The following is an 18,608-nucleotide window of genomic DNA, read 5'->3' on the forward strand; positions in this document are numbered from 1 at the left end:
CAGTGACTTGTTTTTATTGCAAATGACATAGAGTAATGGACAGCAGGACATATACAGAGCTGCCAAATAAACATTAAATATATATCTGTGTTTGTGTATATTTTTACATAGTTTTCCTCCCTCCCCCGGTTATTCCAAACGATAAGAATGTTGTTTACATTTGTATTTATTTTGCATTCCTTGTGCAAGCTGTACACTATATGCACTACATACATTTTATTTTACACACTATAACTTTGTCTGGCAGGGACACTTATAATATGATTTTTTCGGTGTATCTGCAACACTTTAACAGTGCTGGCAACATTTCAAAAACTTCTTCTTTTTTCTTCTTTTTTTTTTTGCATCCTCCGGGGGTAGAAAGAAGTTCACATAAAATGTCACAGCACATTTTAAGTGATATAATATTATATGAGAGTAATTTGGAGTATTTGATATCATTAATACTAATGTCATGTGATGAGTTTTGTGACTCCGTAACTAGCCTTTGTTATTTTACTGGAATTATGCAAGCATCGGTATCGGCATCGGTATCAGCAAATGTTGGCATCGGCTCAGCCCTAGTAAAAATGCAATGTGTAGGAAGGATCAACACCCCCTTGACCAAATTAATGCTGATCAGTTATTTGTACTGGTAGATTTTATACTATCAGTACCCTCCCTTCGTCTACCCACACACACACTCAAGAATTGCAAAAATACAATTTGTGATAAAGCTTGTGAAACAGCCATTTCCCTCCATATGAAGTAATTAATTGAATTGGTTTGTTTTATTTTACTTCGTTTTTCTGTCACTGTTGGCTAATCACTGAGATGAGAATGAGTAATGATATGATGAAATTGATGAAGGGGCATTAACACAGAACATCCATCCCTGGCCGGGATTTGAAACTGGACTCCTGGCATTGTAGGGTGCTATGCTAACCACTCCATCATGTAGGTTGGCATGAAGTAATTAATAATTAACAAAACTAATTTTAACATTATATAATTATCAGAGATTAAATAGAATGGAATATGGATGTGATTTTATGTTAGTTAACTTCATTTGTTTTTAAGGAAGTAGATACTTGTTTGTTTATAATAGTATTGAGTATTGCTTTTAAAGTTACAAAATATCTTGCAGAGATAAATAACAATAGAATTGAGTAAATTAGATTCTGATAAATTTATTACTTTTGTTGTGGTACACATCTATACAGTGAAACCTCGAATTTACGTTTTTCAGGGGATCAAGCTGAAAGAACTTAAAATACGGGAAAATGTAAAATCGAGAAAAATTTCTTAACATTTACTATGTTGGGACCATCAAAATTGAATGTATGTATAATGCAGGAAAATGTAAAATCCGGGAACGTAAAATCGGGGTTCTACTGTATCTGCTTTTACTTTCATATTTTATAAATTAATCTTGTTTTTTATATTTGTGGTATTTTCATTTTAGGGATTGATAGATACTGCTGTCAAAACAAGTAGGAGTGGATATTTGCAGCGCTGCTTGGTAAAGCATTTAGAAGGTCTTGTGATCAACTATGATATGACTGTTCGAGACAGTGATGGAAGTGTAATTCAGGTCAGTCTGATATAAAGTATTCAAACTGGTCAAATTGTAAGAAATGTTTACTAACTATAGCTTCAGGCTAACATTTTGAAATGTCAAATTACCGATAACAGAAACATTCTTATTTTTGTGTCAGATAATCTATTTAGCAACAGAGCTCAGTGAAAAGAAGTGGAGGGAGGCATTATTATGTTATAATTGATGAATATTAGTTTTTCAATTAATAAAAATTCATAATTACTCATGTGAAATTTCGTATTTCCATGTTGCACAATTTAATGGTTATTTCCGATTAATTTTGAAATCACGCTGTCTTCATTCACTAAGGGTACGGCATCTGGAACAGAGATGGTACCGCATCACTGCTTTGTTTATACCTGGGCCAATGACATGGTACCATCTCCGCTCCAGATGCCATACCCTTAGTGAATGAGGACAGTGTGTCTTCGAAATTAATCAGAAATGACCATTAAATTGTGCAATGCTGAAATACGAAATTTCACGTGAGTAATTCTTAAACCGCGTTTACCGCATCCATCATGAAAACATTCATAAGTTACGATCTCAATTGTTTGGAACCTTTCCTTCATTTAGTTATACTATCCAGAACAGATTGAAGTGTAGTTATTGACAGATAAAAAAAATATTTTTAGTAAAACTACCTATAGTAATTCATATTGTAATTATTCACAGTGAAAAATTTTCATTAAATATCTTGGATATTAATATCAATGGAAGAAGACATGCTGCAATGTAGTAATATATAATCATAACAGAAAATGATGTGATCAACCATTCTCTCATGTTTTCTATTCTCTATACATGCATGTTGTGTTTTGACTTTTCCACTAATGTGGAAGGTTGACTCATCACTGAAAATAGTTGGTCAAAGAAATCATCATTATCTTCACTTTGGTGCTGCATGTCCATGCAGAAAGAATGGCTTTATTTTGTCATTGCTATTTAAACTTGACACTAATTGTAGGTTATAAGGGACTATTTACAAATGTTTACGTAAAATTTTCCACACAGTGTGTTGTGGAATCTGTAATACTAAACTTGCCTGTGTTGTTGATTTCTTAGGGCTGCACATGCAGGTCTCAATGAGAATGATCTTCTTGTTTCTCTGATGTGTGTGTCCCACTGTGGCGTATTCTGAAAATTTGACTTGGTTTACCACAACAATTCTTATTTATTGTATATATTTTTTTTATATATATTACACTGAGTGCTCACTGAATTGCAACCACCTACCTGATATTTTGTTGGTCCACCTTTGGCTCAGCAGATGGCCTGGACACGACGTGGCATGGATTCCATGAGGTGCTGATATGACTCCATGGGGATCTGACACTACATATTCCTGATGGCATCCCATAACGAGCCAACTGATGTCCATGCATGGTTCGAAGAGCTCCTTCCACAACATCCCACAGATGCTCTATCTGCTTAAGATTGGGGAGTTAGGGGACCAATTCATATGCTGCATCTCTGTGGAATGTTTCTCCAGCCAAGCAAGTACGGTCCTGCCTCGGTGGCACCATGCATTGTCATCCTGGAAACGGCCATTCCCATGTGGGTAGAAGTGTTGCATTGTGGGGTGTAAGTGGTCCCCTAACACCTCCCGATACACACCGGATGTCACATGGCTGGCTATACACACCAATGGTCCCAGTCCATGCCAACAGAAGCAACCCCACACCATACAACTGCCACCCACCAACCTGTAGAGCACTCACCATGCAGAAAGGGTCCATAGCCTCGTGCTGTTGGCACCACACATGCCTGTCACAGTGGTGTAGCAAAAACCGTGATTCATCGGACCAACACACCCTTTTCCAATCATCCATGGTCCAATCAGTATGATCGTGGGCCCAAGCAAGACGAAGTCGACAGCGATGCATTTGTGAGGAGTGGGTTGTCTGCTGTGGAACTTCATACATGCCAGTGTGCGGCGCACAGTTGCATGGGATTTGGGTGTTGTGCATCCACTGTTGTATTGGTCCCATAATTCCTGGACACTGGTGTGTTCAGCTTTCACTAGCCTTTTGACTCAATGCTCTCCCCATGGTGTCACCTTCCGTATGCCATTGCATTTCTGCCTCTTAGTGGTCGTTGCCCCATTTTCTTGCCACTCTCTGTACACCTTCACTACACTGGAACAGGTGCATCCGACCAGTGTCACTGTCTGGGTTATTGATGCACCTGATGCTCAGGCACCTACAATCTGCCCTTTTGGGACAATGTTAAGTCCTGACCACCCCCCTTTTTAATGTGTGCTGTTCGACTAACATGTAGCATTGTGTCTATACATTTACCATGATAGTTCCAGTCAGAGTGGTCATGGGATCAGAGCAGCTGCTGGGCGCTTCCTTGTTGTTTGGATGGGTGGTCGCAATTCAGTGAGCACTCAGTGTAATTAGATGTAATAGAAATAAAATACCAATGCAGGCATGTAAGTAAGACAAAAACAGAAGTCTTAACAATTTCAAAATTTTCTGGCAATTTCTGTGTATATGAAAAAATTGGTTTACCTGTAAACCAGAGAACATGGGAGAGTACACCACTGGTCTCCCAGAACTTTTCCTTTTGCATAAACAACCAGGTTGTCTGGCTCTAATTGTAGATGGACTGCCTTGTCTGTTGAGGTTTACTATATCATGTTCTAAAATGACACTGTATGACAGTAACATTTCGTTTTTGCAAAAACAAAAAGCCTTCTCTACAGCAATAGCCATTTCACTTAGCTGACATAATGCTGACAGCACAGACAACTGTAGTTATAAAAACTTTCATACCATATTGCATGTCTCTCTCTGTTTATTTTGATACTGTATAACATTGAAAGTGTATATTTCTATAAAAACTAACCCTGTGTTTTTATTAGTTACACACGAACCATTTCTTGCTAACAGATTTTAGAAATTTTCCTAGTAAATAAGATTGCAAATTTTTACATGCAATTAAATTGAGGGCAAGAGGTAGGAATTGAAGGGAAATCTTGGTATCTTCCAGAGAATCTGTATGTGCATACACCTTTTTTCCCCCTTTAGTTTCTTTATGGAGAAGATGGTTTGGATGTTTGCAAGTCACCATTCTTGAAGGAGAACCAATTGCACATTCTTGTGGAAAATTCCCAAGGCATACTGAATAAGCACAAACTGTCAGTTCTTAAGAACAGTTCAGATATCCATTGTATAGAGAAAGCGAAATCATCAGTAAGTATGCTCACTTATGTATTAGCATAAAACATTCTACATTGTTTACATAGTACATGGCATTTTATGCATAGTGTAATCTACATAACAACTTTATAATGAAAATATTTATCAGCATGACAAAAGTTTACTTTCTGACATGATTTTGTGTACTGAGAATTGTGTCTACGGGATATGTATATTCAAAGTGTATGTAACTGAACGGTTACATACTAAAATGTAAATTAAAACTTTCCTGGTGACAAATTGTGAAGAGATTTGTATGAGATGTTGACCTAGTGAAGAACTTTCCAAGCTTTCGAGAGGTAATCTCACTCTCAGCTTCAGGGGTTGATGTGCAGAGTGAGGAGTTCACTTGGTTTATATTTATTTTGTGATAGATAGTCTCATCCTAGCCAGTGTTGTTTGACCAAGATCATGGATGTTGAAGTCCCACCACCTACACCAGGATCCTCTCAGACAAAATATGTTGAAAAGAAAATAATCCACATCAATTGCATTGTCAGTTTAATGAATATTTATGTGGGGCAGTATAGGGTAATACTGTAATCTGCAAGTATTTGAGCAACAATGGGTTACTCAAGACATTCTTGCTTGACTGTGGATTGAATTTGAGTCTGATTATGACATGTGTTGTGCTACCAGTGACAAATACTCTGGTATTTTTGACATACTCTAATGGGTGGGTTGGACCTTACACTACCCCATTTTGAAGGTATTATTCACCACTCCTACTAGCCTAGGAATGCTGTCCAGAATGTTTTTCAGTTAATGCATAATTTGCTTTAGTATGTTTCAGTTAATGCAGAATTTGTTTTATTACTAAATTATCTATTTGCCCACTGTAGAAACTGTTCAAGTTCCTGAACCTAAGAAGACAACTTTCAATGTATACCATCCCAAGTTTGATACTTTAAACTGTAAGTTCAGTTCTGATTAGCCTCTGTTTGCTTAAAGTGGACTTAAAACTCAAAAACCCAAAGCTCAATGTAGATAGTGTAACCCTGGATTCACAGTAATCTGACCAAACCTCACCATTCATTCTCGGAAACCCTGTATATGTACATACTAGGGATGGGACGATATGAAATTTTGTCCGATACTGATAAAGTACTGATATAATATTTACCGATCCGATATAATAAAAATCCAAGTAGCCCTTGCAGAGCCTGAATGGTTCACTGACCTCCTTCATAATTGTGTGTTTTGAGGTGACTGCAGTGCAAAAGAAGTTGCATATTCAGACATTTACATTTTAAAAAGTAGTGCATAGAGATTATCAATAGGATCACAATATGACAATTGTCCTTTTTTGGTAACCTGCATATATTGCTTCATGCAATTTGCAATTTTGGAGGCTAAATGCATTAAAAGGTCAACTCATGATCTTGCCACCAAAGATTCTTAGTTCTACTTCCAGACTGGGCATGAGTATGTATTCCTTTGGTAGTGTTACTTTAGTAATTTCATCCAATAATTATGTATCTTCATTATCATGACTAGGGAACGGATTTATATGTAAATACATATTTATGTATGAAGCTGAAGTTAATTATATTTTCTATTATTTTTTGCACATCATGGCATGTAGACTCAAAATTTTTTTTTATTTTTTTATTTTCCATATTTGTACACATATTAGGTTTTAGCTCATATTTTACATATTTTAGTTATTTTTAAATATTATTTCCATATTTCAGAACATTTCTCAACATATTCACTCAATAACTACATGTCCCTGTGTGACCGAAACAGTTGGGTGAATTTCTTGCAAATAACCAACAAAGTCGCAATTGACGTTAAACAAATGAAAGTTTACAACCTTTCTTATACCCTCCAATTGCATTAATTACAAGTTTTCTGCCATCCAAACAATAATATACAGTGGAACTTCGATTTTACATTTTACAGCGGACCAAGCTGAAAGAACTTAAAATGCAGGAAAATGTAAAAACGGGGAACGTAAAATTGGCATTTCACTGTGTGTGTGTGTGTGTGTTTGTGTGTGTGTGTATATATATATATATATATATATATATATATATATATATATATATATATATATATTTATTTTTCAATTTTACAGCTCCCAACTTTTTTTTTTCTTTTTAAAACACCAGAAATTCTTGTTTGTTTATGATTGTTGTCAACAATAGAGAATGAGGCTTATGTTATTAAAATGGTAAATTTTTACAATTTTAAGTCTACATTTAACTCCGTATTTTGGAGAAAATAACTAAATGTGTATTTACATATTTAGCACATTTTTACTACATATAAATCTGTTCCTTGATCATGACTTAACAAAAATGTTGTAGGAAAGAAACACAAGAAATGTTTCACCCAACTGTATGACTTTCTTCAATTCTGATTTTGTGTACATTTTCTGTTCTCTATTAGTGACAATAAAAAAAAAAAGATGTTCAAAGAAGATAAATATATTTGGATAGATTTGCTATTTATACAAGAAGTCTAAGTGTTAATGAAATGTTTTTCTATGTTGACCATAGTAAAATTTCAAACAAACTTGAGATAATTTATCAGGTAAAATTCCTTCTTCTAATGTGTTGAAATCACTTTCAGATACGAAAGTGGAAGAAGAAAAATGGAAATCCATTGCAGAAGAAAAGAGTGAGTGCCTTTAATAAATATTCTGCATCAGTAGCAGATGCATTGTCAGGATATGGAGATGCATGTAGAAGTGAGACAGGAAGATCTGAGAGAACAGATGCAATAATTAACATGTGGAGACAGAGTAATGACAAGGAAAGAAAATCGTAAGTACAATGCGTCCATTTCCTTGCGAAGATGAGAGATTGGGAGAAGTGTGGTGGGCGGCGCTAGCGGAGATGCTGACATTTTCGACCAGTAATGTCCTGCTTCTTTTTATGGACATATCTTTAGCATGCAGATATTTATATTAATATTGCAAAACAAGCACTAACCTGTGTTATAAAAGTTGTTGGAAGTGATGTCCACCTACATTCACACATTCCTGGCATCGTTTGATGAAATTTAGAGGTTTGTTTGGACAGTGTTCTAATGCTGCACCAATTTTGTCAAGTTTTTCTTCAGTCAGAATCCATTGTTGTTGCTTAGGGGTTCTAAAATTTAACAATCCAGTTTCTTGTAATGTAAGGACAAGACGTCTAACCGTCTCTCTACCTGGAGGTGAAACGCCAGGGAATTTCTGTGCAAATTGCCTACACACGTCTCGACACGAGTTTGTTTTCACGTAAGTGTCATACACAAAAATTCTTTGTTCTAACGTGAACTTTGCGATTGGCATTTCAATCACCTCACTTACACACAAAGCACACACACTCCAATTACACAATGAAGTAGCACGGCAAGTAACCAAACACCACACTCTTTCACACAGCACGAAATTATCATGCTCTTGGTTCAAGGTCTTTTCCTCACTCCATTCACTGCTATGTCCAGGGCACCTGTAGTCATGAAGGAAAGAGCAACTCAAGCTCGGAGCTTTCAGATTGCAAACAATGCTCATGAAAACCATTGACTTTTAACGGTTTAGTCTGCAGTGTAATCTTGATACAGTGTTGCACATTCAAAACCTCCAAATGATTCCGAGGGAAGCAAAATGCTTTCGGGGGTAAACTTAAGCAGGATGCTACTGGTCGAAAATGTTGGCATCTCTGCTAGCACCACCTACCACACTTCTCCCGATCTCTTCGCCTTGCAAAGAAATGTATATTTACACAACTGAAATTAAAGTTAGAAGCTGTAGAAGCTTTTTATAAGGATTTAATGTTTTTGAAATACTTGATGGCAGTATATGGTAATATTTAAAAAATATATTATTATTATCATTAGCAACACCAGTATGAAATTTGTTATGCCTACCCAACTTCTTTGGGTCCATTAATTTCCTGACTTCCAAAAACTTTTGTTGTGTCAGTCAAAGTTGACTAAATATCCATTGCGAGAAATTTAAGCTATATACTCATACGTTGCACTGTTATGTTTCTACAGCTGTGCAAAGTCACATTGAAAATAGTTTAATACTTATGGTGGAAACTATTAAGAAATAATAATTGCACTTATGAAAAAACATTGTATCAAATTTTCTGGAGAAATTCAGTTGTTACATCAGTGCTATAGACTCAGATCATTTGAGATTTCCTGAGAATCACCACGAAAGATCCACCTTCAGCATTGCGTAGCCCCTACCCCAATGCTTTTTTAAAAAAAAAGTTGAAATGATGTTTCAATATATGTGCCTATTAGGGACCTGGCAGGCTCTAATTCCAAAATTTCCCACAAATTAAGATTTTGCATTTTTTAAAAAAATTGGGATGTTCCCCACATGATGAAGGTAGGTCTTTTTATGGTGATTTTCTGCAAATCTCAAGTGATTGGTGTCCATAGCACTGATGAAACAACAGATTTTCAGGAATAATGCTTCTCAGGCCAAGACTGTTCACTTTTTTAATTACCAAGTAGTTTTGGCACATGGCTTTGCAGGTGGTTCTTTTGTGGTAATTCCTTAAATATTCAAGCAATCATTGTTTATGGGACCTATGCGACAACTGGCAATTGGTCTTCAGGAACAGTGCTTCTCAGCACATACTTTTTCACTAAAAAAGCTACCTACTAGCACTAAGTGGATTGTTTTGATATTTTAGTATCTCCGTATGTATATCAATAAACAAAAAAACAGAACTGATAACTCTTGATTAGATTTGGAGAAATAACTTGTTAAATGATGCTGCATGTTACTGGGACAGCTGACAAGTTATAAATGCACTTGTGTGTGGCGTTGGTCTGAAAGCTCCCTAGATGAAACACTGCAGCTTGAGTCATGAATTAAGCAGGAGAGAATAAAAATGGCAAGATTAGACACTAACTTCAAAATAAGCATTTAATATCACTGTAAAAATGCATTATGTATGAGGCTCAAAACAACATGAAACAAATTACAGCCTGTGTGTTGTGTCACTTTGATGGAATAATTAAGGAGCAGGCAAATAAGCAAAAATCTGCCTCCTAGAAATAACATTATTCTTATATTTTTAAGCATACAAGAATTTGCAAACCAATTCAGATTGTTACTTGATACAGGATATTGAGGGTTATTTTAAAGTTTATACTTTATAAACATCTCATGAGAAAACTTGCATACATCGAATGCAGAATGTTAAATTGAAAAGGATTGAATAGAATTAGAATTTACATCAGGATTGTTTCACCTTTGTTATGTGAAGTGGCTCTGTTCTTATAGGTGCCCTAAGTTTGTGAAGTTTATGTAGCATCATGACAACATTCAAATTGTAGCAGATTCCAGTATAGAAAAACTAGTGTTGTGAGTTATGTACTTGCTTGTTTTCTGTTTGGAAGACTTTTATTCTCAGAGATTAATATTATTGTTGTATTGTTTTTGAGCTGTGATTTTCTTCACGTTTTAACACACACAAAAAAGCATACATCAAAAACTGAGTGTGTGTTAGGATTGGACTGATACAGTGGAACCCCGATTTTACATTTCTGATTTTACATTTCTTGCATTGTACATTCCATCTTCATGTTCCCAATAGAGCAAAATGCTATTACATTTTCCCATATTTTAAGTATACTTTAGTCCCCAGAAAAACATAAAATCGAGGTTCCACTGAATTTGCAACTTACCAATCTGGTATTAAAAGTCATGCATTGCATGATAACTGTCAATGGTTCATTTATATTCACATTTTGAAATATACTTATTAAAAGCAGGGTACATGAATTATATCTTCATGTTAATGAAAAACAACAAAATGGCAGAATTTGTCACTAATTACAAAAATGCCACAGGCTATTTATAAAAGTTTCAGACCAGCAATATTGGCAATTTAATCATAAGCTGATACACCAATATGTTTATGATGGCCGGTACTGATAGACTACAGATTAATCTACTATCTACTCCATCTCTATTTAATCTCTGTGATTTCTAGCATACCCAAGCTTTTTCTTATAGAAGACAAAATATACTAAAAATAGATTAAACACTTGAAAACACTTAATAAAAATGGATGGAAATGCATGTTATTGGAGTTATAGCCATGAGAAAATGCTGTTGACAGAAATAAATTGTGAACATGGATAAACAGAATGACACAGTACAGTGACAATTGGTGTGGTATAAGAAACAACACTAAAGATGTTGTTTGAATAAACTTAAAATTTACGAAAAACTAAATATGCTGACCAAGGCAGTAATTTATTTTATTATAAAACATAAACTAACGTAACGTTTCAACCTTCTAGCAAGGTCTTCTTCAGACTCTGTATCAAGTACAAAAGTAACCAGATACAACGAGAAGGGTAATATATATACACAAACATTACTCCCTCCAGACTATTTAGAAAGTTGTTAGGAACTTTCTAGCAGATGACTTTCACTTTCCAACTTTACTTTCACCTAAAAGGCTAAACACAATTACTTCCATATAGAATGTGGTTGGACTTTTTAATCTCACGCTCTTTTCCCTTCATTTTTCTTCCTTTTCCTCTCCTCTTTTTCTCTTGTCCTTTCCACTCTTTCCAACATCTTCTTCCATTCTTTGTTTAACTTCAGTCCCCCATTCCAGTTCATTGTGTCTTCTTCGCCTTTCTTCTCTATTTCCTAAGAAAATATGCATGAAAGAATGTGAAAAAGAAGGCAAAATAAATAGCCTATGGAAACAGCTGGAAAAGAATGGCTATGAGAAGCAGGATAGACTGGACATAAACAGAAGAAGTAAGAAAACGGGCAGGGGAGAATTAGAAGAGAAAGAAAAAGAGGAGAGAAGGTTTGGAATAAGGAGTATGGGGAAGACCACAGAAAAGATATGCAAAGTGCTTAGAAAAGCAGGAATTAAAACTTACAGGAAGGGAGGGAGAAGCATCTTAGGAATAGCGAGGAATGCTAACAAGAAAAAGGAAAACAGAGAAGAGGAAGAAGAAGGGATTATCTACGAAGTAAAATGTAAAGAATGTCAGAGTGTGTACATAGGAGAAACGGAAAAAAAGGCTGAAAGATAGGTTGAAACAACATAGGGATGATGTACGACTTAAGAGAGAGAGAAATGCAATATTTAAACACACGAGAGAAACAGGACATGACATAGAGTGGGATGAGGCTAAGCAGATAGGAAGGGAGAAGAGAATGCTAGTGAGAAAATGGAAGGAAGCCAAGGAAATAGAGAAGAAAGGCGAAGAAGACACAATGAACTGGAATGGGGGACTGAAGTTAAACAAAGAATGGAAGAAGATGTTGGAAAGAGTGGAAAGGACAAGAGAAAAAGAGGAGAGGAAAAGGAAGAAAAATGAAGGGAAAAGAGCGTGAGATTAAAAAGTCCAACCACATTCTATATGGAAGTAATTGTGTTTAGCCTTTTAGGTGAAAGTAAAGTTGGAAAGTGAAAGTCATCTGCTAGAAAGTTCCTAACAACTTTCTAAATAGTCTGGAGGGAGTAATGTTTGTGTATATATATTACCCTTCTCGTTGTATCTGGTTACTTTTGTACTTGATACAGAGTCTGAAGAAGACCTTGCTAGAAGGTTGAAACGTTACGTTAGTTTATGTTTTATAATAAAATAAATTACTGCCTTGGTCAGCATATTTAGTTTTTCATAATCATGGAAACAAGGCTTAATGGAGTTATAATTAAAATTTACATTACTTTATGTGGGTGGGTGAGGGAGATGCTACATCTTTAATGTGTACTTTGACTATATCACAAGGGGAATGGGGCAGGTACATCTTACTTTGCTGTGAAGAGTAGTGTTTGATTTTTCATGTTAATGTTAAATGTATGTAATCTGAAAAATTTGGATACTACATTCAAGATTGATCTCAATTGTAGGTTTAGGAAGATGTCTACAAAATGTCCAGATCCTGTTATAGCAACATTTCGACCTGCATGTGACTTTGGGGTACTAAATGAACGACTTGAAGCAATCATGGATAATTATTTAAAGGGTGAAAATAGTGGAACAGTTTGCTCAGATGATGGTGATCAGCAAGTGACTCAAATAACCAAAACACAGTTTGAAGATCTGATGTCTTTAAAGTCAATAGAGTCTTTGAGTCCAGCAGGTGAACCTGTAGGACTATTGGCTGCTCAGGTGAGTTGAAATTAGACTCAGTTTGAAATATAAAGTCATGTACATGGGATACATAATCAATGTTGATACAGTGTAATCCTAACTTTATGGTCCAGAATTTTACATTTTCCCACATTATGCTGTGTTTACTTGAAAACCACATACACTTTTTTTAAACCAATAATATGGCTGAAAATGAGGATATGCAATAAGCAATACAGGTTTAGGGCTACTAACCAAACAAACACCAATTACTTCAGAAATTCCTTGTCCATAAATGAGTTGCAAAACATTCTTATGTTCTTATTTCATTAATATCTCCATGACTTCTAGTGACCACCTAGATATTTTGCGAAACTTGTACTCGTCAGTGTGGAAAGAGCATAGAAGTGTTAGTTTGAATAGAATCATGTTGCACTCACAACTATCCTTCTGCAGAGTGGTTAGCACAGGGTGCAACAACATCAGGAGTCCTGGGTTAGAATCCTGGTCTAGGTATGAGTGTTTGTGAGTCTTCCTTCTTCAATTTCATCATATCATCGCTCATCTTCATTGTCACGATTAGCCCAAAGTGGCAGAAAAGCAACCTTAAAATTACCTAATTCAATCAATCAACCACTATGCTCAGTGATTATCCACACACCCCCAACATCCCCCTATTTTTTTTTTTTTTTTTTAATAAAGGGTAATTTTGGCTTAAAAATTACACAATGGAGAATTCTGGATAAACCCTTGCCTAGGCATTCACCTAGGGATGTGCCAAAGCTCATTACAGATGTATGAAAATCGGCAGAAATTGACATATCGGCATCGATATCAGCATTGGCAAAAATCCGATATTTAAACCGGTACAGATAATACTAGAGTTTTACCTTCTAATAAGTTTTATATTTTAATTTTGTAAGATTTATTAAAAATTAGCTTATGATTCATCATCATTGTAGAGTTTTTGTAATAAAATAATTGCAAACTCTCATTCAGAGGATCAACCTACCTCAAAATCAGAAATGAAACAGTACATTGCTGAACCAACTATTCCACGTGACCAGGATTCGCTGTTGTACTGGAAATTCAAAAAATGAGTATCCAAATCTGAAGCAAGTGGAGAGAAAATACTTGGGCATACCTGCTGCATCAGTATTCAGTGAATGAGTGTTCAGTGTTGGTGCACAGATTTGCGATAAGAGAAGAAGTAGGTTACTTCCAGAAGTGCTTCCAAAACTCATGTTTCTGAAGTTGAATCTGCCAGCATTAAATTTATAACATCAAGAACAGGAATTCATTTTGTATTTCAAAGAACTGCTTGTGTACTAATGTTAAATCTCTTGAGAATATATATGTACAGTGAACTCTCGACACAACGACCTTTCACGGTTCCTGGGAAAAGGGTCGTTATTTCGAAGGGGTCATTATTGAAATTTGCACCAATTTTCAGCTCAAACGGACACAAAGATTCATAGGAGACGGTAACCATTTATCCTGGTAGTTATACAACCTGTTAGGCACAGGCCGCATGCACAGTAAAATAGAACATGAAAACGTTTTCACAAAAAGGATTTAAAATAATGTTATTTTCTTTTAATTGTGCACAGACGTTGCTCTTCCACAAAATTCTTACAATTCTAGTTCATGGGAAACCCGTTTGAACTGAGACCTATGGAAAGGAAAAGAATCTCTTTCTTATTGCAAGCGAAACTCGAATAATCTTGACACCTGTCACACTGGCGCCAGCAAAAGTGTGGAGATAATTGGGCAGAATGAATGTTGGATTTAATACGGGTCTACTAGAGCATTGTCTATTACAAGATTACAGGAAAACCTCATTAATACGAAGTTCAAGGGACCAAAAAATGTCAACTTCGTATTAAACGACTTCGAGTTATCCAAACTTTTCAAGATGGCGCCTGTTTTCAGGTGTAAATAAAGTAGAGTATAAATTACCCCCACAAAGGATGTTTTATACTTGGTGGTAGCTCAGAAAATAAGCTTTATATGTACTATATAATAATATTGTATGTTTTAAAGAAAGTGTAAAAAATGTTACACAAAATGAGAACACTGAGCTTAACGCGGACACAAAGATTCCAAGGAGACTGTTAACACCATTTATCCTGCCGGTTATGCACGAGATGTATGTCGTGGCAAAAAGTCTTATAAAAAACGGTATTTTCTTTTAATTGTGCAAAGTCGTTGCTCTTCCACGAAATTCTTACAATTTTAGTTCATAAGAAACCCGTTTGCACGGAGACCTACGGAAAGGAAAACAATCTCGTTTATTGCAAGAAGTGAAAATGGGAAGAATCTTGACAGTAGTCACACTGGCGCGAGCAAGAGACGGGAGATAATCGGACAGAATGAATATTGGATTTTATGTGCGTTCACTAGAACATTGTCCGTTACTGGATTAACTGGTAAGAGAAGATTCTTTTGGGAGAGAACACAACCTTTCCTTGGCACAAAACAAAAAAATCGGGGCTGTAAATTTCGTTCTGGTTCGGCTGTCTAGAACACATCGTAAAAAAAGTCACGTATTATTTGCTTCAGTTAACTTCATATTGCCCCCTCCCCCCCCCCCTTTGCAGGGATCAGTTCAAACTCTTCCTCAACTTGCATTGTAATCCACTCTGAAAAAGTAAACACACAACTTGCGATCTGTTTGCACAGAATGTGTATCCTAGGACACATTAAACAGTGCCGCACTCGATAATCACTCTGGTTTGGATCCCACTTTAAACTGTATATTTAGTCCCGCTTAGCTCATCAGCATAAAATAAACTAAAAACAAGCTTTACGAAACTTGCGTATTTTCAGATTAATCAACAATTTATTGTAGGTTTCAGGAGTATTCTGGAGGTCAAACACTCACTCCGCCAAAACTTTTCCTCTCGTATTCCTACATTGAGCATTGCGTGTTTTTTTTTTTTTTTTTTTTTTTAACAGCAGCACGCTAATGGTTCTGAAGCAAAGGGGGGTTATATGGCTTTGCGAGGTTCAAAACAATGAAGCTTATTCCTTCGCACTGGATGAGTCATTGCAGTTATCGGCAAGCGAGAGCTTTCCAGACGCGAGACTAAACACTGGCGCCAGCTGCAGCGTAAACACAATGAGACCGGCTGGAAGTTGGAAATCATCGGCATTTTAAAGATAAGGCATTTTAAAGATAAGGCAGTTGTGGAAGACCGAACTTTTATCAGCAGTGTGAAAAAAAAAATCCTTGCATTACCTTTTACCATGCAACAGACAATAATACGGGCAATATTTCCTATCCAAACAGCTGCATTCAAACAAGAAAAAGGGACCTGAATTGTGCAATTATCACATTACCATGCACACCAGTGGCTGATAATGAGCTGTTGTAGGAGAAGGAAGGGGGTCACTTTTCTTTTACTTATCATGCGGTTTTTGTTCGTTTTCAAGAAGATATTCAGAACTGTTCGATTTTTTTAGACGCCAAAGGAAAGGAGCCCGTGTGCGCACACGAGCAAGAAAATACCAACGGACTCCCCCCCCCCCCCTACCCCCTCTACCCCCGTGCTGATAGATAAAGGGGAGAAGTCACTCAGACAACAAAACACTGTTCTGGCAAATTTTATGACCGGCACAGTTGGGAAACGTATGAAGCGGGAAACTGGAGTTGCAACATACGTAAGATCGACGTCAACTTTTGCGGGAAACCTAGATGACAACGCATTAAGCGGGTTGACGATCTTTAGTTGGCCTATGCGGCTTTGATTATCTGTAACAGTTTCCCTTTTTTTTTATGAAGTTCTACAGGGCACAAAGAACACGCTTTTAATTAAAGTGGTTACCGGAAGTTGTCAGCTACCAGGCCAAACGTTGCTCGCTCACGGGAAATTGCTGTATCTCGAGCTCAGAGCTAGACATATGGGTGAGACTTCCAGGCGCCATGCATCTTGTATTTTGGAACATTCGTGCGAGCTTATCTCGCATTTCTCATCTAGCACTGGTGAATATTTCCAAGGTGGCGCATTCAATGGGGAAAGAGCTTGACCTCCCATGCACAATGACAAAGAATGCCAATGTACAGCGGGCATTTCGGGCTGCTTCCCTCGAGTTGTCAGCAGAACAAGAAAACATGTCAAGGTCAAGTTAAAATAATGTCCAAGCTCTCTCCACATACGATCTTCTCTTGTCGACTTACGCAGGTGTCTACTTCGAATTAAGCGAAAACAGTTTTGTGGAAGGGTCTTGTAAACAACTTCGTATTAAAAATTATCCGTATTTCGATTTATCCGTACTGAAATACATTATAAATCCTATCTTATCGGCTGGGGAATGGGAAGAACTTTGGATTAAAGGGTACTTCGTATTAAACACTATCGTATTAACGAGGTTTTCCTGTAACTGGTAAGATAAGATCTCTCAGGAGAGACAACACAACCTTTCTAGGCACCAGACCAAAAAATAAAGTGGTGCTGTAAATTTTGTTCTGGTTCGGCTGTGTAAAATACATCGTAAAAAAGTCACGTTTTCTTTGCTTCAACCAACTTCTAATTCACCCCCTCCCCTATTCCAGGGAGCAGTCCAATCTCTTCCTCGACTTGCATTGTAATCCAGCCTGAAAAAGGAAACACACGACTTGCGATCTCTTTTCACCCAATGTGTATTGGTCCTCCCCTCCCCATCGCCTTGCAATCAAGGGGTCCCGGGTTTGATACATAGTGGAGGCACATAGTGGTTCGGATTCCACTTTAAACTGTAGGTCCAGTCCCAATTAGCCTTACTGTGCATAAAGTGGACTTAAAAAAACAACTCAACCCCAATGCGTATTCTAGGACACATTGAACAGCATCACACTCGATAATCATTTGGGTTTGGAATTGGATTTCACTAAAGTGAAACTGCATATTTGGTCCCGATTAGCTCAAAAGCATAAAACGAACTCAAAACAAGCTTTATGAAACCTGCACATTTTCAGATATTGTTATTTACTCTCGCGTTAATCAACAATTTAATCAGTCTCAGCTTATACATTGAGCACTTTTTTTAAATTGGTCTCAGCTTACACATTGAGGCCCCCCCCCCCTCCCCACATGAATGGTTCTGAAGAAAAATAAATTTACAGTTTTGTTTATCAGAAGGCGCAGAACATGAAGTTGTTTAACTCTTGTTTTCTTTCTGGAGATCGAATTTCATTATCTTCAAATCAAAACAGCTTTGCGGGATTCAAAACAAAGACTTTTGCCTTCACTGGATGAGTCATTGCTGTTATCAGCAAGCGACAGCTTTGCAGATGCTAGACAAAACACTGGCGCCAGCTACAGCGTAGAAACAGCGATTGGCTGGAAGTTCGAGCAACAGGTGGTTGAAGAGAAAATCCTCCGTATTTCAAAGATAACACAACTGTCGAAGAGGGAACTTTTATCAGCTGTGTGAAGAAAAAAGAAATTACCCTTCCTTTACGTTTTACCACAGATAAAGATATATATAAGCAGATCTTCATCGAAGGCACGAAACCCGCTGTACCGACCTCCCACTGAGAAATGGCTCCTTGCAAGAAGTTGGGAAATAATACGTTGAGAGGCGCTGGGAGCACCACTCGCACCTTTTGCTTCCACTTCTTCTGCCTAGCAGAACAAGAGATGATGCTGCTGAATTTCACTGATGTCGAGGTCAAAAACTGATGTCACCAGACTCCCACCTCCCCAGAGGGATGGAGTTTCCCAGAAAACAGCACCCTGCGATTCTGCGAAGCCTCAGTGCATGTATGTCTTCCT

At 36.9% G+C, this 18,608-nt stretch overlaps 1 protein-coding gene across 1 annotated transcript in view; it reads left to right on the top strand.

Annotated features, from left to right (window-relative positions):
* Positions 1-18,608, top strand: part of LOC145984027 (DNA-directed RNA polymerase I subunit RPA1-like) — a 314,984-nt gene that overhangs the window by 108,985 nt on the left and 187,391 nt on the right. Inside the window, exons 19-22 of the mRNA XM_083117344.1 lie at positions 1,445-1,573; positions 4,615-4,779; positions 7,363-7,556; positions 12,630-12,891. Of these exons, the coding sequence (XP_082973470.1) occupies positions 1,445-1,573; positions 4,615-4,779; positions 7,363-7,556; positions 12,630-12,891 (750 nt within the window). The remainder of the gene's footprint in view (positions 1-1,444; positions 1,574-4,614; positions 4,780-7,362; positions 7,557-12,629; positions 12,892-18,608) is intronic.

Source organism: Lepisma saccharinum, chromosome 2, assembly GCF_977018435.1.
Source record: "Lepisma saccharinum chromosome 2, izLepSacc3.1, whole genome shotgun sequence".
NCBI classification, from domain to species: Eukaryota; Metazoa; Arthropoda; class Insecta; order Zygentoma; family Lepismatidae; genus Lepisma; species Lepisma saccharinum.